Raw genomic sequence first — 18,550 nt, 5'->3', positions numbered from 1 at the left:
CAGAAAGATTCAACTCTACTATCAGTCCAAAGAAATTAGATAAAGAAAAAAATACATATACTGTTTCAAAGACCTACAGTTGCAGGCTTCTGAAATGACAATATGATGTTTGGAACCTGTTACTAGTAGGAAAAAAAATCTTACTTTTCAACTCTGATATAAACAGTTCATATCTCATCTAACACATCTAAACCAACAGCAGTTACTTCCCATCCCTCTGCTTACCTTAAGCAGCAGCTCTGTAACCTCGTAGTGTCCATAGGAACAGGCATTATGAAGAGGCACAAGACCACTGCATGGAAGAAGAAGGCAAATGACAATTTTCTTTAAAGTGGCATTTTTAGGGGAGGAACAATTTTCTCCCTACTGAAATGAAAAGATCAAAGTTAAAATATTCAATAGTTAAGCATTTAAATATTAGGATTTACAAACTAATGATAAAAATCTGACTTCCCAAACAACACATTACTTAAGAGTGGAATTAAAACTTGGGGGTTTGTTGCTTGGTTTTTGGAGGGTTTTTTTTGTTGTGGTTTTTTTTTTTTTGCCTTAACAGGCCACAGATGTTTAATCTACCATTAAGACTAGCATTAACTGGCTTTGATGTGATCTTTCTTGAAGCTACTAAGGAGGGGGAAAAATCCCATTCCACATTCAATTTCCTCAACAGTGTTCTGCTTCTGCCTAAATAGGAACTCCTATTTTAAATGCTGTGTGAAAGGCAAAACTCCCCAGATAAGACTAACGTAACTCCTGGGTATTTTATGAAGATGTACAAATATCCATAGAAAGCAGACTCAAATTGCTGCTCTAGACTGTGAAATGACCTGATTTTCCTCCATTTTTTACAGTACAACCTATTTAACTACTCAAGATACTTCTAAGAGAGTCCCTGTAATTTTTGTGGTGTTATATTACTGCAGGCCATACTTAAAAATGACACTAGCAAAGTAAATAACAGGGATTTAGTCACAAGCACAAGATGTAATAAAAGTCATGCATTGAAAAGAAGATGTGAGATGGGCAATTACTGCAGAGGACAAAATGAGTTTAATTCAAGCCAAGATGACAGGCTAGTTATGGCTCAACAGATCAGTGCACATAATACATGAAAACCATAATTAACCCCATAATACCTATGAAAAATACAGGGGGTAATTCCCAGGACTGCAAAACCAACTCAGAGATAATTAGGACAGCAAATAGTAGACAGCAATTAAATAAACTTAATTTTAAGGTGGATGCTCTCAGAACCAGCAACACATTTGTGACAGGAGAGGAAAATTTGTTTGGGGAAAATTTTTCAGACTGTTTTTTCCATCATTATTTTTCTTAATTCCAACTTATGAGTGCATGTGGGAGACAGAGAGACTATCCATTTCACAGAGCATTCAAAAAACCTGCCCACTTCCAAAATGATGGTCATCTCAGAGGACTGAGGGCTTCAAGGCCTGTCAGCAAAGACAGTCCTGAAGCAATGCATCTGCCCACTTCTGCAGCATCCCCTTCCCTCTTCCTACACAATAGCAGAAAGGAAAAGGAAAGACCAGTGGAGAAAGAGCTGCTTCCTTGACTGGGATACTCTTTAGGATTAACTAGAAGTGGTGACCATTTTGAAAATACAGAACAATTCCTAAGCACTTTCTCTGAATTGACTCCATTGAAGAGAACCTAACAGTTCTATAAAATCCATGTAGCCTAATTTAGCTCCTTAAATGAAAAGTGACAGTTATTTATAGCCTATTTTCTTATAAATTATGTATAAAGAAGAAACAGCAAGGTGAAACAAAACACCACACTGATTCTAAATGTGTGGTGCCACTAAAAAAAAAAGTGGGAGCTTATTAGGATGTTAGATGATTCTAAATATGTTTGGGTTGTTTTAAAGTTCAGTACAGACTAAGTACTGAAAGGTTTTCCTTTCTTTGTTTGCTTTCCTTCCCTTCCTGCTCCAGCCCCAAGTTCAAGTTCAACTCAACCACCTCTCACACATTCCAAGCAAATTGTTCAAAACTCATCATACAGCATCTACACTGGAATTTTCTAACAACTGATGCTGAAATTTTGGAAAGGTACAAAAGACCTTCAACCTGCTTAAATAATGCTGGATCTACCTAAATAGGAATTATATGGAGCTTTACTGTAGGACTTTTGTGGTTTATTTTTTGTGGGGTTTTTTTGAGAGGCAGGGGGAAGGTGTTCTATTGTGTTTTCTGGTTTTTGGGGGGGATGGGGGAGGTTGTGGTGGGTTTTGGTTTTCTGTGGTGTTTGTGGGTTTTTTTGGGTGTATTTTTGTTTTCTGACTTGCATAATATGTCATTATGCATTTAACAACAATACTGTTTAAAAAAGCCATTAGGTAAATGGACAGAAAAAAGAGCCACAATTAGTTAAACTTTAAGAGTTTTAAGTACACTTAGGACTATTTTGGAGAAAAAGGAAAAAAGGGAAAGAAGCTAAGAAAATTTAAAATCACTTCTAACACTAGCAGAAAATGAAAATACAGGAAGTGCCTCAGGTTTGCTGCTGGAGACAGCACACACATATATCTTAATTCTATGGATTCTGAATACAAAATGTATACCTTTAACTAGGGGCTCAATTTCTACCATGTTAGAACTAAACCTTCCAATCCAACCATCATGAAAATCATCATCTTAGAGATGAGAAATGTATGGCTGAGAACAACACACAGCAAGTATCATTTCAGATTTCTGACTGCTGTGCACTTTGCTGATATCTTACATAACTACCACCCTTAATGCAAAAATAGAATAGTTTAGCCTCTACTATATATTGATTTTTGCTGTCACCTTCAATGAAGATAGATCTATGAGGACCACTAGTTGTGAGCACATGAGCATTACTGATGTTACTTGGAATTACATCCATATATGTGAAACAAGATAATAAGGCCATAGATAAGTTTTCAATGCACATCTTTCACTAAGCCCTTGTATCTTCTCCCCATCGCCTATCCAAAAAAAAATGCTGTTAGTCTGTAATTTTAAAGGGTAGTCTGTAAATGGAAGTAAAGCTCAAAGTTTGGGAAAAAAAATTAAAGGTGTAAAAGCAGCCTTAAAACAAGAGCAATCACAACTAATCTGAAGCACACTCAGATTTCTAGTAGCAAACATCACGTTCTTAGACAACTATTTGAGATTGTGCTGCAACATGAACCAAAAAAATAATTCTATATCTTGACTATACATACCCTTTGTCCTTTGCATGTACATCTGCACCATGCTGAAGCAGAAGCTGGACTATCCGAACTCTGTTGTAGCCAGCTGCTAAGTGTAAAGGAGTGGACTGCAAAACAAAAGAAGATGAAGAATGGGAGCCATATCAATCTGAAGTTTTGTACTTCCTGACATTGAAATACTCTCAGTTACTCTCATACATTGTACCAAGATAAGTTAAAGTACCCTTCTGTGATTAGCTGAATTAACAAATACACAGCACATGCTGTCAAACCAAAAAAAAAAAAAAGCCTTAAGGGTGGGTAAGAATAGAGGCACTCCCAAGGCAATAACAGCCTCTTAATTTAAAGCTAATTTTAAAAATCATTATCATCATCATCATCTCTGCACCAAAAAAGTATCCATATTTCTTCTGTACTGTGCTGTGGTAAGACAAAGAGAAAATTGTATGCAGATTGCAGTTTCCTGCAAAATACAGTCTTCATCAGTAATGCACCTAGCTGCATAATAACAGAGTAATAACACCTTTCTCCATAGCTAGCTCAAATGAATTTTAACTGAAAGCTTTTGAGTTGAGTTGACAACAGTAATCCCCCTTGAAGTTTATTTTTAAAAGCTTTTTTATTATAAAACAAATTTTGTGTGCTGTCTCAGCCTGAGGGGACTGCTTTCCTACAGAAATGGATGATGAGGTTTCCTCCTTTCCAAGGCTGAGAAGCAGAGGATTTTAAAGGGGTCTTGGTTGCAATTTATTTTGTGGCATGCAACCAAATGATACAATGTTCTCACAGTAAAACCTCACACATAAAGCAGCTTGAAACATGGGAAAACGTACATATCTCACTGTATTATACCAAGTATAAATTTACTGTCAGCATTAAAACATCATTATACAGTATTACAAGGGGAGATGTCACATTTCACTATTATCAAGAGGTTAAAAAACAAAAAAAAAAATCAAGACAAATGGTCTCATCTGTGATAAACAGAAGTACTATACATCCATAAACAGTATGGATTTCCAGGAACACATATTTAATGTCCATAACTTGAGAGCAGTCTGTATTATATTTTACTAAAGTCTCAACACTATGCTACTTGGCTTCAGAAAGAGTAACAACTTTGACAACAACCAAGTGTCCTGTGTATTATACTGAGGACACAGGTTGTACTATCAGAAATGACAGCACAGGGTATCTCTTAGAAAAACAACTGGAAAACTCAGTAAATTTAGGGAAGTAGTTATACAAGTTTCCATAAGACCCATCTTCAGAATTATCTCTACTGAAGGACCTCTAACATTCTAACATGAAGATCCCCAGAGTGTTTCCAAGAAACAAAATACCAGTAACAACAAACACTTAGTTGTTTGACCACACAAATTATCAGGATCTATTACTATTAAGGCTTCTGCTACTGAATTAACAATTTAGACTGATCTAGAAGGCAATATATTCTTTTTATATCTGCCCCTATTATAAATTAACAATTTAGACTGATCTAGAAGGCAATATATTCTTTTTATATCTGCCCCTATTATAAAATAATTAACAATTTAGACTGATCTAGAAGGCAATATCATAAATACTAATGAAAATGTGGATAAGGATGATGCTGCTATTGACACTAGCAGAATACTTCAGCACTATTTATTCTGACAGTTTCCTTGGGTTGATTACCAAATCCAGTTTTATCAATTGAATTAGTAACTCAGAAAACCTAAAATAATTTGAAATGGACTACAGAGAAGTCTGTCCATTCAAAGGTCTAGACTCCAGAAAAACTGGAGCCAAGCATTAGATGTTTGGAACACTGCAGGATCCTTTAACCTCACAACAATTAAACTTCATCTTTTCTTGTCTGTGCGCCACTTCTACAACAATGATGGCAGACTTCCAAAACGATGCTTTACTAAAAGGAAACATTATTAACAGAGATGTTCTCAATAAGGACACATAACCCCAGAGTCTTGCTCACTCCTTAAAATTAAAACTATTATGACTCATGCTGGGACTGTGCACTTTGTATTTCTAGGGTTAATAGATCTGCATTTGCCAAATAACTTCATTAGAGAAGAAACACAAAACTTTTCAAGTTTATAGCTTCACAACAAATGGCATAAATGAAGCAAATCAGCATTAACCCAAATCTTTAGACAACTTATATCCGTGTCTTTCAGTAAGGTGAGCTACCTCCTTCTCTTGAGCAAGGGCATGCAGACACCCCAGTCCCAAGACTGAAATACAGAGCATCTTGTCTTTCCCAGCACACCAGAATTATTTATCTGCAGCCAGGCACCTGACATTTGATGTGCCTGCCTTGTGGCCCAGAGCAGCTCCAGCAAAGCTGTGTGCCGTGCTGTGGCTGTCTCTCCAAGCAGCATCAACTGATGCTCCCTGTGCCCATCCTGGAGAGGGGGCTGAGATCTCCAGCAGGCAGCATGCTTCAACTCTGCAACTGCAAACACCCAGTGCTGGAGAGGCAGGCAGTCAGAGGGCCAGAGAGACTGCTCAACTGATGGTCAAGGACAAGTGAACACACACACAGGTGCAGGAGGCAGGAGCAGACAACCTGGAGTGCTGCTCCCCCTTTATTCACAAACCAGTTGCTCATTATTTTGGCTAAATGGCTCTTATAAATGCCATGCTTACATATGCTTCAGGAAGGAAAAAGCAGGAAGATGCTGTCTCCATGATTCTTAAAAACATCTTTTCCTTTCTCCTAAGAAAGAGGATTCATCCATACTATAGATTTAATAGGTAAAAATACTCATGTGGAGTTACAACTTTGTATGCTAATTACAGAATCTAGGTAACTAAAAGATAATATTGTGCTACATGAACTACTCATTAGATGACATTATGAGCCCTCAAAAAAAAAAAGCTAACTACAGCAGTAGAGAGTGATTCTTAAAATTAACATGCTATTTTTATAGCATCAGGGAAGTAAAAATTAAATACCATGGATAGCAACGTCTACTGCACCTAAAAGGTATATCAAATTAATGACTTAATATTAAGAAAACAGATTTATCAATTAACCCCTCCTCCCATATCTTGCAGAACTTGGCAAGACTTACTAACAAAAATCCTTAGAGGGCACTTACCTTCCAAGACTCACATTCACAGTTACCAGGCCAATCACACTGGCTTACTTGCTAGTATAATTAAAAAGAGTATAACTCCATTTTTATTAAGTAAAGTAGACCATCACGCAAGATGCTCATATTATTTGAAAATTTTATGGCAGCTGTAACTGAGTCAAAGCAGGTACTGAGAGCACTTTAAGGAACATCACTGTACACAAGATGGCAATCGCTGTCAACCTATATACCTACTATTTATAGTAAGGGAGGTGGTTTTGCCTGCAGTCTTTTTGATAATGTGTTGCCTGGGAATACAAGAAATGCATTTTTTAGATTTGATCATTTGATACTGTTCTCAGTGAGCCTTAGGTATTTTTGCACTGCTTTGTTACCAAGAGCTGATTTGATGACCCCTGTTCAAGGTCAGCTGCCTTGGACCTGCCATCCCCTATTCACCTGCATCAAACAAAAGGGGCCAGGAGGGATCTCCAGTGCTGCAGGCTCTGGGAAGCTTCTGCTAAAATCTGAAAATTTGTTACAACAAGCTGTCCACAGGCAATGTGGGAGTTCCAGCTCCAAGCACCAGCCATTTCCCTTATCTTGCTAAAGAGTCTTCAGCAGCCTTCAGACGGTAATGCTGCCACACTGCCTCAGAAGAAAGTTTCATTTCAGATTCAAATTACACATTTTAAGGGCAATTTTAAACCAAGGGATCTTATGTAACCATCTCATATTATGCATTATCTGCATGATTAATAACAGCTGCAGGAACTGTTTTAAAAACTAATATCTCCTGTTCTTGTTTTCTACTGCCAAAATCTTTATATAATGCTATCTGATAAAAATACCTGAATACCTAAAAATAAAAATATCCTGATCTATACGTTTCTCTCATTCTCAACTTGCCATCTTGAAAGCTATTAAAACCAACAATCTTATTACATAAATAAGATCTCATAAAACTAATATCTCCTGTTCTTGTTTTCTACTGCCAAAATCTTTATATAATGCTATCTGATAAAAATACCTGAATACCTAAAAATAAAAATATCCTGATCTATACGTTTCTCTCATTCTCAACTTGCCATCTTGAAAGCTATTAAAACCAACAATCTTATTACATAAATAAGATCTCATCCCACATCTTATTTACATCAATATACAGTGATTTAGAATTATCATAAATTCATATAATTGTCTACAGAAAGGGCATTCTCATAATAAAGAGTCAACACTCTGATTTTGATGGCCAGCTCTGGCCATCACATATGGCTACTCTCAAGTTCAGAAGGTCCCCACAGGGATATGAACCAGTAAGGGTGGCTTTCACACATATGGGGAAACAAGTAAAGCTTGGCAAAAAAATAGCTAAGGACACTTGTATGTTTAATGTTAACTCTTCTACAACACCCTGCTGACAGAGGACACACCAAAAAAAAAAAAAAAAAAGAGGGAGGGATTTTAAAATGTTTAATGCAGATTTAAATATTTGTGACTTTTTATATCATGTCTGTAGTAATCTTCAGGTTTAGTAGATTTGGAAATTGCAGGTATGCAGCAAACTCCCATTTAACAAATGTAGTTAAAAAAAAACATTTATTGTATTCAGATCATTCTACCCTTAGAAAACAGCAACAAAAATATCTTAAAACTCTTGTAGCTTGTCATACAAACTCCCTTAAGAGAAGTGTTTTGAATTAAGGGAAGAGCACAGGGATTTCTAATTGCAGAAGGGACCTTTGTTTCATAGTTTTGCATAAAACTGTTTTGAAAGATGTCCTGACTCCTGGCAAAGCAAACAACTTTCTCTTTACTGTGTTAGAATTTATGACAGAATCTTTCTTTCCAATCACAGTAGCCTGTGCTTGATGCTGCTCTCTTGCAGACATCTCTAAAATGAACCACATCAATCATGAGAGTACATCAGGAAGACATTCCGGATGCAAGCAGAGTACCTCCTGTCACCACTTTATCATTCTGATAAATGGGGTAAGAAAACAAGTTGCAACAACACTAAAATCTTACAGACACATTCCTAAACTTTTCCACTGTGGAAACAATGAGGCTTTTCCTTTGCTGCTCAGATACCAACTTGCATTCTAATTTTAAACAGTGCACCCATCTTACACCTTTATTTTAAATGAATTTGGAAGCTTTCTTGGGAAATAGCTCATTAACATTTGTTTGTGTTGTGCCAAGACAGGACTTAGGTACAAAATATTTCCTTCTATAAACACATATTTCAAGTAACTCAAAATAATTATTTTATATTCATGCTATAATGCTCTTACACATTTGGTACAAAAGTAATGAAGTTCCCTATCCTTGACTGAATAATTAAGCTTTTAATGAGCAGGAAAGGGTCCATGCTTCTGTTCACCAGCCACATGACTTGTCACACTAATCATGCAGCTTCCTTGGACATTTTATAGGAGCACTGAGTTATTTAAATTCGTGGCTGACAATTATGCTTTAGGGACAAACTTATAGATGCTGCTTCAGGAAAACAAGTCATGTCAGACTGCTGACTGTAGATGAGCTAGCTGCAGCTCTGGAGATAAGCACACAGGTGAAGAGCTTAAACCACTTTTCTTATGTAAAAAAAACATAATAAACAAGAAACAAATTAACACCCCTACAAACAAACAAAATTCCTAAAGACAAGAATAAAAAATACTTAAGGAAAACATTTCTCACTCCACTGTTTCCAGTGATAATTTAACTGCTTCATCTTCAGAATACAAACAGTAGAAATTAATTAGACCATTGAACTGGACAGGCTTAGTACAGTAAAATTCCACAAAACATCATGTCACAAATTTCATGTGCTGCTTTCTAACAGCTAATGACAGGGAAAATGAACTGAACAGTTAACCAATTCAGAATCTGCAAGGCAAACAGTATCCTTATTTAGAGGTCTGGTATATCAGATGATCTCTTGGCAGGTGGGGGGTGGTGGTGGTGAGGAACCAACTGTTTTGAGCTGTAAACCAGCAAAGACAAAACCAGCTTGACTGCACAGACACAGCAGTGCTAGGGCAGAGCATCAATGGGCAAGAATGTCCATAAACTCGAGGAAGAGTTAAAAAACACAGAGAGAGAAGGCCAAAAATACTGCAAACACACCGACAGAGTAAGGCCTCATTTGGAAGAGGTCTGCTTGGGTGACAGACCAGCTGCTCATATCCAGTGAGTATTCAAATCTGTTCCTTCTCAGGGGGCTGTACTGTCCAAACTACTGACTACTGAATGCTTCTCTAGTAGATCTGACCTTTCAGAGACAACCCAATTTTCTGACTGTATGTCTGAACCTCTAAGACAGCATGACAAGGGTTGGCATCAGTCCCACATATTAACACAGTGACCCTGTTGTACTGCAACTTGGGATAAGTGTTGGCAAATAAGGGGGCAGGGGATTTATAAGAGACAAGTTTTTTCAATCACCTACGGGCCCAGCGTGGGGAAGGACCAACAGGATGACAAGTGTGATCTTGCACAGGGGTAGACAAAGAAATAACTGGAGAGTCTCCATCTCAAGGTTAAAATAAGATAGAAAAGGAAATCATGGAATCAATTAGGTTGGAAAAAACCTTTGAGATTGAATCCAACCTATGACTGAACACCACCTTGTCAACTAGACCATGGCATTCAGTGCCACATCCAGTTTCTTCTTAAACAGCTCCAGGAATGGTGACTCCACCAGCTCCCTGGGCAGCCCATTCCACTGACCAATCACTCCTTCTGTGAATAAATTCTTCATAATACCCAATCTAAACCTCCCTCCTGCAGCTTAAGGCTTTGTCCTCTTGTCCTGTTGCTGGTTGCCCAGGAGAAGAGACTGACCCCTACCTGGCTACAGCCTCCTTTCAGGCAGCTGTACAGTAATATGGACTCTTTTGAACCTCCTTTTCTCCAGCTAAACAACTCCACCTCCCCCAGCTGCTCCTCACAGGACTTGTGCTCCAGACACAAGTTGCCCTTCTCTGGACCTGCTCCAGTACCTCAACATTCTTCCTAAACTGAGGGGCCCAGAACTGGACACAGCACTCGAGGTGTGGCCTCACCAGTGACAAGTGCAAGGGAAGAATGACCACCCTTGTCCTGCTGGCCCCACTATTCCTGACACAGGCCACAATGCCACTGGCCTTGGCCACCTGGGTACTCTGCTGGCTCACGTTCAGCTGCTCTCAACCAGCACCCCCAGGCCCCTTTCTGCCTGGCCACTGTCCAGTCACTCTGTCCTTAGGCTGTAGCGCTCAGGGGGTTGTCATTACTTTCAGAAACAAACCTAGAAACATAGACTAAGGGGAAAAAAGCTAGAGAACTGGGAGAGACACTTTAAATAGGAACATCATTGATCTCTGAAGGATTTCACAAACAGCAGATCCCATAAATAGGGCACTAGTAATCTTTGACCTCTTCCTAAACAAGAACTAAAATGCAACACCTCCTCCCTTCCACGAAAATCCTCTGTATAGGCACGTATCTCAGACACCATTTGGCAAAACAGTTCCACAGAGGATGTGTCAGAAAAATTGAGTAACACTTCTCACAAAACCATAGTATTCTCAGAAGACTAATCTTTACAAGAATCTCTTCCATTGCTACATGATGAGGGTGTAGCTGGGGATGGAACTGCAGTATGAAAAGAAATTCTGGGGCTTTCACCACAAAGTAGCATTTGTAGTTTTCCCAGATTCAGAAGCACAGAATACATCTCTGGCAGCACTCAAGGACACAGGGAGAGGAACTTTGAGATGGATTATCAGAGAAGCAGAGGAGTATATGCTGTTTCTTTGGTGATACACACTGACAGCTGAGGGAAAAGTGGCTTGCTGAGCTACATAAGGAAAGAATTACAGTAAAGATCCACTCTCTTCTCCTAAAGGAATGTGGCTGATGTTATTTAACACTGAAAGGAGATCTATGCTGACTTGACAGATATGGTAGAACCCTACAGAGAAACTCCTTACAGTATCATTGTGTCCGGCATAGCCATTTTTGGCAATCTGAAGAAGATGCACACTGAATCACCAGAGAACCAAAACTGCCAGGGTTCTTTGCTCTTGCAGTCTCTTCTTTTACCACATGCTATCAAAATCTTTTGTAGTCATAGAATAGCCTGAGTTGGAAGGGACCCATCCAGGATCATTAAGTCCAACTCCAGGCCTTGCACAGGACACCCCAAGAGTCACACCTTTTGCCTGAGAGTGTTGCCCAAACACCTCTTGAACTCTGTCAGCCTTGGTGCTGTGACCATCTCCCTGGGGAGCTGTTCCAGTGCCCAGCCACCCTCTGGGTGAAGGACCTTTTCCTAATATCAAACCTAAATTTGCCCTGACACAACTTCAGGCCATTCTCTCAGGTCCTGTCACTGTCACCACAGAGAAGAGATCAGTGCCTGCCCCTCTCTTCCCCTCACCAGGAAATTATGACTGCACTGAGGTCTCCCCTCAGTCTCCTCTGCTCCAGGCTGAACAGCCCCAGTGACCTCAGCCACTCCTCACACAGCTTCCCCTCAAGCCCTTTGCCACCCTTGTTGCCCTCCTCTGGACACTCTCCAACAGCTCAGTGTCTTTCTGATCTTGTGGCACCCAGAGCTGCCCCCAGCACTGGAGGTGAGGCTGCCCCAGCTCAGAGCAGAGCGGGACAATCCCTCCCTTGCCTGGCTGTGCCTGCTGCCCCCCAGGACAGGGTTGGCCCTCCTGGCTGCCAGGGCTCAGTGACTCCCATTCAATGCCATGGACCAGGACCCTCAGCTCCCTTTCTGCAGCGCTGCTCCAGCCTCTCGTTCCCCGGTCTGTACGAACATCAATGTTCTTCCTAATACAGTCAACTAGCAATCTTTTATTTCCCTTTTCTTTTTACCTATCTTACTATTTTTACTACTTCTCCTTGATGTACTTACTTTGCTTCCCCACCTTCCCCTTCCAACTAGAAACTTTCTGGGCTTCAGTTCATAATATTTTCACATTATTAAGAAGGAATAAATTAATTTGATCATTCTCTCTGTCAAATCAGCACTTCACTCATTTTGTTGAAACTTGGGTCAGAAAAAACTGTTGTGAGAAACACTTGCATGTTGACTGCATTTCAGCTCCAGCGCTGAGTATGAAATAAACATACCTTATATTTTGGAATTCAATTAAAACATGAAATATAAAATAATTAATAAAATTAATACACAAAATGCTCTTTTTGCATTACAGTGATAATTTGCAAATTTTAGAATTAAATTACTTTGTCATCCAATCAAATAGCCTTTACCATTCCTTTTGAAGAGCAACCTTGCAAAATACAGGGAAAAGGCAGAGAATTCATCTTGTAATTCCAATTGAAAAGCAACTGTTACTAGAATATTAAAATTTTAAAGTACTTCACTTGTAAGAAATAAGTTTCTTTTATAAGTAGTCACATATAATATTACTTGGAAAAGACTAATCAAATCATCTCAATTTTCTTGTTCATCAATGACACATCCATCATCAATTACAATACATTTTGGCATTTCCCTTCCCCTTTATCCTTCATCTGCTGCCTGCTCAGTCAACTTAAACAATACTTTTAAAAATGGTTATGTAAATACACCTCTCCTTGCACATAAGTATTTGCAGTTCTTTTCATTCAGAACTAAACTGATCACTACAAATTATCCATACAACCTCTGAAGTCAGTGATGGGGTTGTAGGAGCAAGTGATAACTGATGTGCTGGGAGAAATCAGAGAGACACAGCAAGGGCAGAAAACACAAGGGCTTTGGGTGACCTAAGAGGTGAAATGTTTGGATGCTATCAGTGACTCTCCTACAGAGAAAGTGGCTTGGAACACCACATGGGTAAATGCAACTGCTGGGATGGTACCAAATGACACCTGAAGCAAGACTTTTCAGTAGAAGTTGTCTTTAACAGCAGCTATAACACACTCAGATACAACTCATGTTCAGGGGAAATGCTTGCTAAAATAATCCAACATGAGGCACCAGCCTTCATAAAGTAGAGCTATGGAAAAAATGGCAAGTTTTTAAAAATAAGCTAGAATTAGTAAGTAATAAAATTATGTCCTTACAGACAGCACAAAAACTACTAGTGAAGGTAATACTGGAGACACTTTGCTAATGCATACCTTCTACTGGGAAAGGCTTGATATAGTGAAAGAAGCCAGTATGACCAACAGCAAGCTAAAAGAGTTTACTAGAATTAAGAGGACATTCAAAAAGCTGAATTTACAAGCTGGAGAAAAACACAAGGACCACAAACTCCAGTAGTTTAGAGGTAAAAAAGCCAAGTAGAGAGGCAAAAACAGTTTAAGTAGTAACTGGTGAAATGGATTCAAACCAGACATAATTTCTGGCAACCAACTAGGAACACAAAATGCACCAGCCAGTTCAGTGGGGCAAGGAGATGCTAGGGCAAGAAATGGAGATCTTACAGGCAAGAAGGCACTGTGAAGAACTGAAGGATCTTTTTGTTTGGTATACATCTTAGAAAAAACAGTAAGTCTTATTCCAAAATCCTGGTGAGCGAGCATGTACATATTTGGGAGAAGCTTGGCAAAGCTTGAGCATGTACGTATTTGGGAGCATGTACGTATTTGGGAGAAGCTTGGCAAAGGATCTCTCTGAATTAAGCATAGAGGAGGTTGCCATCCCCATAACCAAAATGAACATCAACAAATTGCCAGGACTAAACTGGATCTACTCTAGAGCACAGGAGAATAAAACAGCTGAATTACTAGCTGTACATGACCTTCACCTAAGATTATTTTGGTATGTGAAGACACAGAAGTTACAAACCAATCATCAGTGCACATTTTGGGGAGCTACATAAAGGCCCGTAATCTTGATGTTTGTACAAGCAAAAATACAATATAATAACAGCTAGAATTAGTGAACACCTGCATAAACACAACCTGCTTGAGAAGAGTCAAAAACTTGGGTTTTCTGAAGCACAACAAGCACATGCATAAGGGTAAGCCAACACATACAAGTTACAATAGGTACTCAATGGGTTTTTTAACTAAATCCTCACCAGTGGTTTATTAGGAAGATGATGTTGGGTCCTCGGGCGGTTGCACAACAGCACAGAGAGATGGGAAATAGTGTACAACGAAGTGATAGATGTCACAACAGAGGGAGGCCACAAAGTGCACTAATGCCACACTCCAAAGCAAAAAGCAACCAGAAAGCAGATCAGTTTGCTTCTCAGTACTTCTTATGCTCCCATGCAGGGATTTTTAGAGGAAAGTGACACCAAGCATGGAAATATCACCTATAGTATTCACTACAGTCAACCATATAAAGAAGTCAAATGCACTCAGTCCCTGGACTGAGCTGCTGCATTTCAATTCAAAACAATCTCAGCAAGCTCTGGAAGGGGCTCCACCCCTGAGATCACAGTAGAAGAAATATTATCGGTACTCGGCCTCTGGATGCTCTGTGAGCTGTTAAGAGCCAAATCCAGAAGACAGCTTTTAGTTAATGTGCATAAAATATTACATGGCAGCTCTGCCCAAATCTGCCAATTTGACTTGTTTTCTCCTGACAAAAGATGGATAATAGCCTAATGCAGGAAGTCATCTCCTGTGTGAAGCTAATCATCAAGGGGAAAACAGTTCAGGTATAAAAATCCCCCATGCCTTCAACACATTTGAGGCCTCCCAAAGAGCACATTAATTAAGATCTAACAAATGAGATTCCCTGAATTTTAGAGAACAATACAAAGAGAATGATGACAGTGTAAACAATTTCTTTCCGGTCCTTTGGTGCACAATTTCTATTTGTGGACATGACAGAATACACTTCAAATAATACATGAAGGGATACTCACTGAAATGTTTTAGGGAAAATATTTAGGATCTCATAACAGAAACCTAAATCAAGTAGATCAGTTTTACATATTATTCAAAAGGCATCATCCTTGAATATAAAAGGTTTTAAGTGACACCAGGGACAGAAATTAAGCCAAGTCATCTAAACCATACAAAGTCTGCAGAGGCATTCTTGTGCTACCCACTTTGATCATGCTTGGCAGATGAAGTAAGACAGGATCACAGCATAACAAAGTGCATAATTTGTCACTTTTTCTAACATGCATGAAGCCTGGGAACTAACAAATAAAATAAAGTGTTTTAAAGGCAAAACACAATTGTGACCATTTTTGAATGTTCTTTGTACATATATGGCATTGGGCACTTCTGCCCAAGGCACAACACAAACCTTATGACATTTAACACTTGCTTTGTAATCTTCTTGTAATGTTGGAAATATAACTTTTTTTTTACAGTACACCATTAACTAAATCCAGAAAATACCTTCAATTTTGCACACAGGATTTGATTTAAAATATTTGACCTGGTCTGATGGAAAGCGTCCCTGCCCATACCAGGGAGGATGGAACTAGATGATCTTTAAGGAACCATCCAAGCCAGGACATTCTGTGATTCTCTTTATCAATCTACCAGCTCACAGCCCTAGATATAACCTTGATACACATGTGTTTCATGAAACACACACAAGATCAGTGCCAACAAGGGCTGCAGTGTCCAGAAGCCATCGGCCACAGCCAGCGTTACACAAGCCAACATCAGCTAACAGCCTGTGTGGTTACTGCTTATTTTGATAACTGCAGTTCCACAGCCCTGTAATTGCACATCAGGAAACTTCTGGCAAATCCCTGCAGGACCACAAATGTAGAAACCAAAATCTGCACGTCCCCCACCCACAAAACTGAGTCTAAAGCATTTCATCAAAACCAGACTGACATTTATGCTAGTAAGCAGAAAGTGAGCAGATATAGCAAGGGCTTGTCTGTCCAGTTACTCTGAAATAACTGTTTTGGATTTGTGGAGCTTTCTTTTTTCCTGAAACAAAATGACATTTCATTAAACAATTTTTAATCTTTTCATTTTAATCTTTTCATTTTATTAGATAAATGAAGGAGAATTCTGAACCAAGAATAATATACAGTTAACTATTATTCTGGATGATTCCTCTCCTTTGCACTAGTTAGTTATTTTTTTGTGGTAGAGAAGCCTTAAGAGTAGGGACTATATTTACAAGCCACACAAACAAACAATGTATACCAGCAGAAGAGTTCATAAAACTTTGAGAAAGATGAAATGCAAATTGTGAAACTAGGTACGATACTATAGGTGACAAAAAACTCCAAACATGTAAAGTCCACAGTGACATTCAGAAATACCCTTGGGCATGACAAGGCCTTACATTGGCTATCTGTTCACAAGTCTTTTGCTCAAATAAACAGCTTTTGTCTGTAGAAAAGTAGATTTTCCCAATACTCAAACAACTTTTTTTTATTGTATGTGAAATAGTTTCTTCCAAAATACATTCCACACCCATCTGAATATAATCTCTATGACATAGATTACAGAACAAACAGACCTGTGGATTTATGTGGTATTAATTTTGCTTTTTATTTCACAGGACAAGAAAAATGCACACAATTTGAAGGTTTACAGTTTCACCAGCACACAATGTGTTCACATCTTGCAGTACATGGCATTTTTCTTCAACCCCCAGCTCCTAGAGCCAAGCATATTACAAGGGAATTTAAAGCTCTACCCAAGTCTGCAGGCTTAATAACTGTAAAGGGAAAGCTTGTGAAAATGTGGATCGATTGTTCCATACGGACTCAGAAATTGGAAGCTATACCAATTTTCTTTCCAATTGCAGGATTTTTCTTGAAAATGGCTGCAAACAACCAGAGTTGTTGAACAGGGGTTGGCAAATTCACTTACCAGCAGCAAATTGGAGACTCCCTGGTAAGAGGAGACATAACTCACCTGATCTTGTTAGAATTTAATTTCTCTTTACCAGCCCTTTGTTTACAGGCTGATCTTTCATTAGAGAGAAAGACGCACAGGAAGCAAGAGAAAGAATTTGCAATTTCATCCAAATACTACTTACTACCAATGCTACTTGGTATCAGGGATGTCCCACAGCAAAAGCTGAGGAGCACATGGTTCTCAAGATCTTTTGCAGTGGTTACCTCGGGCCAAGGATGCTGCTACTCAGCACTGCATTGCAGACCTTCTCAGACTTGGAATTCTTACATCTGAACCCTGTGCCAATGAACCGGAATGAGGCCATGCATGAGAAAAACCAATATCCCTATGGCAGGAAAGAAAAGGCTGAAGCAACAGCCTCAGTCAAACCCAAGAGGCAAGTATGCCTCCTATGACTCACAAAGTTTAATGAAAAGGCCTGTTTCTGGTATTCTGGATCCAGGGTTGTCTACAGCTAGTTTGGAAAGGTGTAACAACAAAGGCATTGCAGAAGCAAAATACCAAAGACTGGTAGTGAGAGCTCTTAAGGACTGAAAACTGGGAATAAACAAAGGGACACTACAAGTCAGAAGACAACAGTGCAAATAAGTGAGGTATGACCACGTGCATGACAGAAATGGCATTTTAATTAATTGCCTATTTTTCCCCATGGGATCACTACATTATCCACAGTACTGGATGGTCCCATGCAAGGAAAAACTGAGGTGCATTGTTTGCAGGATCCGTGATTCACCTGTTGCAAAAAGAACATTTCTAGTTTCCAAAACAGGAAGTAGGGAGGGAAGGTGCAGGACACAAAACAATGTAGCTATGGAGGAACTGCATTCTGTGCTGCCCTCTGGTAGCAATTCCTGCTTCAAGTTGAACTAATACCTGAGATCACACTGTCACAGGTTATGCCATTGTATTCTGTTTTTCATATGGTTGATACAAAATGTAAATACAAAACAGAGCTGCTACAGAAACTTTACTTCAAAGTACAAAACAAGCATTTTATTTTTCAGTTAATGACTTTTCTATGGTCCTAAGAGCTCAAAATATTAGATATTTGCTCTACTTCAAGGGGTCCACCTCGAGAGACCATCCAACAAATTGGTTTTTGGGTAACTCCTAAATAGAGGAGTTTGGATTCCCTTGCATAAGAAAAGGTTTTACTCAACCAACACCTAAGTATTTTAGTTCCAGCATTATCTGAGCGTGCATAATGCAGTGCAGGAGCAGGATATTATGTACAACCAAAAATCCAACCTCCTATTGCTAACAGCTACCACGTCAGCTGGATGCAGATCACTTTGGAAAGCGATGATTAGTCACATGGGAAGTGTCTTGTAGAAAAGAGTTCTTATCTGAATTGCTGAAACCAATCCTTTCTTATCAGGTCAGATACTTCTGCATTTTTGAAATGGAGGCAACATCAATTTCTTCCTTAAACAGCTTTCAAGTGTTCACATCAGCTTCCTGA

General features: G+C 39.0%; 1 protein-coding gene across 2 annotated transcripts in view; it reads right to left on the bottom strand.

The window, feature by feature from the left end:
- Window positions 1-18,550, bottom strand: part of TNKS (tankyrase) — a 128,929-nt gene that overhangs the window by 40,381 nt on the left and 69,998 nt on the right. For both annotated transcript variants that reach the window (XM_054633911.2, XM_054633912.2), the window contains exons 6-7: window positions 3,215-3,309; window positions 226-292 (exon numbers count right to left, since the gene is read on the bottom strand). In XM_054633911.2, the coding sequence (XP_054489886.1) occupies window positions 226-292; window positions 3,215-3,309 (162 nt within the window). The remainder of the gene's footprint in view (window positions 1-225; window positions 293-3,214; window positions 3,310-18,550) is intronic.

Source organism: Agelaius phoeniceus, chromosome 4 (genome assembly GCF_051311805.1).
Source record: "Agelaius phoeniceus isolate bAgePho1 chromosome 4, bAgePho1.hap1, whole genome shotgun sequence".
In the NCBI taxonomy this organism is placed as follows: Eukaryota; Metazoa; Chordata; class Aves; order Passeriformes; family Icteridae; genus Agelaius; species Agelaius phoeniceus.
Note: the sequence above shows the minus strand (reverse complement) of the source record. Positions and strands in the feature narration are given on the sequence as shown.